Source organism: Centroberyx gerrardi, chromosome 7 (assembly GCF_048128805.1).
Source record: "Centroberyx gerrardi isolate f3 chromosome 7, fCenGer3.hap1.cur.20231027, whole genome shotgun sequence".
Classification (NCBI taxonomy): domain Eukaryota; kingdom Metazoa; phylum Chordata; class Actinopteri; order Beryciformes; family Berycidae; genus Centroberyx; species Centroberyx gerrardi.
This window is the reverse complement of record NC_136003.1, coordinates 29,375,345-29,381,344: the sequence shown is the minus strand read 5'-3', so window position 1 is coordinate 29,381,344 and position 6,000 is coordinate 29,375,345. Positions and strand designations below refer to the sequence as shown.

The following is a 6,000-nucleotide window of genomic DNA, read 5'->3' as shown; positions in this document are numbered from 1 at the left end:
CTGACTGACTGACTGACTGACTGACTGTCTGATTGACTGACTGCCTGACTGACTGACTGTCTGACTGACTGACTGACTGACTGACTGTCTGATTGACTGACTGCCTGACTGACTGACTGCCTGACTGACTGACTGCCTGCCTGACTGACTGACTGACTGCCTGCCTGACTGACTGACTGTCTGTCTGTCTGACTGACTGACTGACTGACTGACTGCCTGACTGACTGACTGACTGTCTGACTGACTGACTGACTGACTGACTGTCTGACTGACTGCCTGACTGACTGACTGTCTGTCTGACTGACTGACTGACTGACTGTCTGACTGACTGTCTGTCTGACTGACTGACTGACTGTCTGACTGACTGACTGACTGACTGCCTGACTGACTGACTGACTGACTGACTGACTGACTGTCTGACTGACTGCCTGACTGACTGACTGTCTGTCTGACTGACTGACTGTCTGACTGACTGTCTGTCTGACTGACTGACTGACTGTCTGTCTGACTGACTGACTGACTGTCTGACTGACTGTCTGACTGACTGCCTGACTGCCTGACTGCCTGACCTGAACTTGGCTCCTGATGCCCTCGGCGCACCGTGGGGAAAAACGGATATCGGCAAGTTAGTGTTAATGCTGTTTCTTAAGGGCTTTTCCAGACAAAGACAAAACTTCTGAGGGAAACACTAAGGAATCTATAAAGAAGGAAAAGTCAGATTTGCCTGCGAGCGTTAACTGCAGACAAACTTTAAAGCCTACAGACAGTTTGTATTGTAGGGGATGGGAACTCTTTCTGAAGCCTGACTTTCAAACGCCTTTTCTAGGCAGTGACACCGATGACAGTGACACCGATGGTGATTTGTTATTTGGTTTTCATAGTAAATCTTGACAGATAAATGTGTCAACTCTTAAACTTATTTTTGGGATGTGATTGGAATTAACCAGATGCTCTCTTCAATCACTCCTGTGAAGGTACGCAAATAATGTTAACAAAAGTTGGTTTGAGTGTTTTACAGGAATTTACAGGAAATGTAAAGTAAAAATTTGTATATAAATACATGCCATTTTTGCTCCTCTCTATCACTGATTGCTCTAACACAACAGTGATCCAGCCTATATCCAGTTCATAAAGCTTTTCCACTGTCTGTTCTAAACAGCCGGTGTCTGGTAGCTCTTTCCTGGGAAAAATCCTCTACCGCACAGGAAGTGATGTGTTTTACGTTTCCGGTTTGTTTGGAATAAACAGAATAATCAGAAGAAGAACTGGGTAGTTAGCATGAGCAGTTATAGCCACCATGGCTGAACCATGGATGTATTAAACTAGGGCTGAACAGACAGAGAGAAGAGAAACTCAAACTGCATCAACAGAAAATCCAAGCTCCGCCCACACTGCTTGATTGACAGGTGATCTGTGGGAAGAGCAGTGCAGAAACGCAACAGTGAGGCTGAGCAACAAAGATGGAGACTAAATAAATAAAATGAGGATCTTACAGATTACCACTTTAAAGTTTTAGGTCTTTTACCCACTCACCACTTGTGCTTTTGGTGCATTGGGACTCCAGGATGTTTCACTTCTTTAGTTTGCTAGAAAACACATTCCTCCTTGCAGTGGGTTTACAAACCCTGTAGAAAACTGATCACTCTCAATTTCAATTCTCAATAATCCAAGTATTTTGTAGCCAAACGACTGTTCAATATTTAATGTAGTTCAATATTTATAATTTATTATATTTAAACTATTTATAAATGTGTATCGTTTATTATTACACTATTTACATTATTTATTTATTATCACATATCTGTGTGTCGACAACGGACATTTGTGTTACTTTTCAACACAACAGCTGTTTATTACCTACACACAAATATGCCTTGTCCCAAAGAAGACACAGATGAGTGAAAAATCACACATCCAGTTTAACAGTGTAAAGCGACGTAGGATCAACTGAGGAAATATTATAAACATTAGAGAGACAGATAGAGAGACAGTGAGGCATGACAGAGAGAGAGAGAGAGAACAGAGAGAGAAAAAGAGAGAGAGAAAGGACAGAGAGATGAGACAGTGACAGAGACAGTGAGACATAGTGACAGAGAGAGAGAGAGAGAGAGATAGAGAGAGAGAGACAGACAGACAGACAGACAGACAGACAGACAGACAGACAGCGAGAGAGAGAGAGAGAGAGAGAGAGAGAGAGAGAGAGAGAGAGAGAGAGAGAGAGAGAGAGAGAGAGAGAGAGAGAGAGGCTAAAGGAATGCACGCAGCACCGAGCTGCAGTTTTCCTCTGAGCGTCCTGTCGGCTGGTTTCTCTCTGGATTGTCCGCTCCTCCGTTGTGCGGCTGGACTGTCAGATGTGATGCTGAAGTAGATGGAAGACGATACTTCCAATTCGCCGCTGTCACTCTTCCCTCGGAGCGCCCGGCCGAGCTGCTGTCACTTCATTCTGCACTGAGGACACACCGGGAGAAACGAGGCGGACGCGCGTAATTTCCCTGTGCGTCTTCGCCGGTTCTCTCCACCATGCCTCTCCTCCTCTGACCGGGCGCCGCCGCCTCCTGCCTCCCGCCTTGGATGAACTTTTTTGCGGCCTGCGGGGACGCGACCGCTCGCAAGATCATGAAGACGACGCGGAAATGCCGCGCGCTGCTGTCGGTGGGGCTGAACCTGGTGGCCCTCTTCTTCTCCACCACCGCCTTCATCACCACGTACTGGTGCGAGGGAACCCAGCGCGTCCCCAAGCCCAACTGCAGCAAGCAGCGGCGCCACAACTGCATCGACTACGGCGTGAACGAAACGGACCAGAACAAGGTGCACTACAGCTGGGAGACCGGGGACGACCGCTTCCTCTTCCGCCGCTTCCACACCGGCATCTGGTACTCCTGCGAGGAGAACATCCACGAGGCAGGTGGGTAACGCATGGGCGGCAACTGGGTGTGTGAGGCAAGGTGTGCGCACCTGCTGTAAACCAGCGAGTCCAGGATTGATCATGTAGTTGTTATTGTCATAATGGAGAGCAAAGATCAGGCAAAATTTGTCATAAAATAAATATAATAAAAACAAATCTCATCAGGGGAGCATTCAGTACCAATGTTCCCTCTAAAATGTGATTAGTGACCTAAATCTAATTAATCACAAATCTTGTCATCCCATCAGCAATGATTGATGACCATTGCTCCACTTTGTCCCCGCAAATTCAGTCTTATTTATATAAGCGGTTTTGGTGGTAAATTATGTTGTATTAGATTCGGTCGGACTTTGGCACAGTTTATGGTTCAGAGAATTGTCCCATCTGGTCAAACAGGTGAGAATGGAAACAAAGTTAACGCTCCTGTGTCGGTTAAAGCGGCGCGTACAAAGAAACGCCTCCGTGCGTAAAAGTGACACCCTCTTAGTTTCGGTTTCATATTTATTACAGCACGATGTGTTGTTGATTGCTTTGTTTTTGCGCAGCCTACCTATGGTTAACACAGCGGTCATGTGTTCTTCTTGATATCCATGCGGCTTTATGCTGTGAAAGGCAGCTGCTGCGCGTTCAAGGCGCACGGCGCATAGAGTATGCTGTAGCCTGCACTGCAGCCTATAGCCGCGACTCTTACTGAGTGGCATTCTTGCAGTAAATTCCTCATCATCTTGAGGTCCGCTGCAGAGAGCTGGAAACCTCATCCCGCCTCTGATGAAAGAGGGCACACTGCTGGCATTTCAGCAGTTTGGCTTGTCACTTTACCTGAAGTGTTACTCGGCTTGTATGGCGACAGTAGTCTGATGAAATATTTCTAAGCTCTTAACTTTATTTCACTCACTTCCTATAGTAGGTATAGTGCATCCCAGTGTCCAGTTTTTCTCAAGAAGTTGATATCATTCCCAGGGTTGCTGCTGAATGTTGTGATGCATGATGCGTCTAACTTAGTACAGCATCACCTTGTGTCTCTGAACGGCCCCATCCAGCTTGGGGTCCTTTTACATCATTCCCTCTTTTTCATCCCTGATCATTTTATGTCTACTGTACTGTCTGTGGTTGATTTCTGATTTCCGGTAACCTAAAAAAGCCAGTCGATCTGTCAATTAGTCTTTCAGTTATTCCTGTGTGTCCACAGTATTTTAGGCATTAAGTTGATAAGAGCATCAGCTAAGAGCAACAGCTAAAGGGTTTGTTGTTGTTGTTCTTTTTTGTGGTTTGTTTGTCTTGTTCAAGGACACTTCAACATGGCTGTTGCAGTGATTGAACCTGTGATCTTTCTATTTGCTCTAACCACTCAGTCATCCTGACTGCCAGGTTAACAGGAGGATAGTCAGGAGGTAAACTGCTGCTGCCCTCTTTCCCCTAAAACCTAGAGCTAAAAAGGAGAAACTACAAGGGGAGAACAAAGTAAAGAAAACAGCAGATTACTTACTTTCATGTAACTGAATCTTAAAAGGCAGCTACACAGGTGAGTTATATTAGCAGTTAGCAGCCATTAGCAGTATGTAGAGGTCTGACAGTCACCGCTTTTATAAGTTTTCAAAGCAACGTGAGGCAACTAACAGCTCCAAAGAGACCAAATATTTGGTGCCTGAATTGTAGGAGCATTATTTAATGTGTCAAGGAGAACAGTCTGGGAAATCACATCAACATGGCAAGTCGAACCTACTTACAGATACTTAAACCTGCAATAAGCGATTTCAGACCCTGTAACCAATCCTGAATCTAACATGTGCTACATGGAGATTTCCGTGAGACGTAATGATAGAAACACACAGCCACACAGCAGCAGCTGTGTTGTTGTTTTCAGCTCTTTCCTAAAGCTTGTTGTCAGGTTCGGCCCAAGTAATGGCGAATCGATGAAGCGAGCGAGTAAACCTTTTCAACTAGTAAACTTGCTGCCTGCCTCTTCACTTGTCTTCGTGGGACATGTGACCTTCAGCGGGAGAAAAATCTGGCAAAGTGAGACTGGTAACCGGCAATATTTCTCCGTAGGTACGTTTATTTTAACTATTAGCCTTTATGCACGGTTTGTCCTTAAGGGCTTCCGTCGCCCAGTAGCTTTGCTGTGTGTTTACAAAATGTGTTGCGGTTTCTGTCGCCCTCTAGTGGTCAGAACAAAATCGCTTAGTGTAGCTTTAAAGGAATACAGCAGGTTTTTTAGCAGACGTGACGACAATCACTGGTAAAAATCAAACATGGACGTGACTACGCAGCTCGTGGAGTAGCTTTTGAAGCAGGTGGAGCTTGAAGAGTTGGATGCCGTCATGATCGCCCCTATGATCGACCAATCAGAGTGCTCGACTCTGCGAAGTTGAGATTCAACACAACACCTACAGAGACCCTTTTCAACCCAAAATACACGTCAAATAACACCAGTTTACGTACAGAGACGCTGTTTTCATTAAAGTATAAAATGCCCTAAACTTGACTAAAGGCCAACCTCCCAAAAACTTGTATTCCTTTAACAGGATAGTTGCTAAACACCACAAAACTACAGCCTCAGTAGGAACAGTTCAGGATAAGGAGGACTGTATACTGTTAGGTGGTTCTGGTATTTTGTCTCCCCCCCCATTTCGTAATTTGTCCTGAGAGGGTGAAGCCAATCCTCCTTGGTCTAGCTTCCAGCTCTTCCTGCTGGCAGACAGTATCTGGAACCTCGACCCCTCGGCCCAGCTGTCGGCCGGTCGCTGCCAGGCCGGCGGCAGAGAGGACACCGGGATGAGACATCTTCTGTCCAGCAACACTGCTCCGAGATGGAGAGATGGGATAGCTGTGTGTGTGTGTGTGATGTGTGTGAGAAAGAGAGAGAGAGAGAGAGAGGGTGACAGTGAATGAATGGGTTAGCAAAAACAGAGCGAGAAACCACGTGTGTGTGCATGTTTATGTGTGTGAGTAAATAAATGGCTTAGGGAGACAGAGAGAGATAAAGAGTATGAGAAAGCAAGTGACTGTGTGTGTGTGTGTGTGTCTGAGAGAGAGTGAGAGAGTTGCTTTGTGAGAGAAAGATAGATAGTGAGAGGCTGTGTGTGTGTCACAGT

The 6,000-nt window shown here is 45.8% G+C and overlaps 1 protein-coding gene across 1 annotated transcript in view; it reads left to right on the top strand.

Moving 5' to 3' along the window:
* The first annotated feature begins 2,616 nt into the window (after positions 1-2,616).
* Positions 2,617-6,000, top strand: part of gsg1l (gsg1-like) — a 43,968-nt gene continuing 40,584 nt past the window's right edge. The window contains exon 1 of the mRNA XM_071894784.2: positions 2,617-2,905. Within this exon, the coding sequence (XP_071750885.1) occupies positions 2,617-2,905 (289 nt within the window). The remainder of the gene's footprint in view (positions 2,906-6,000) is intronic.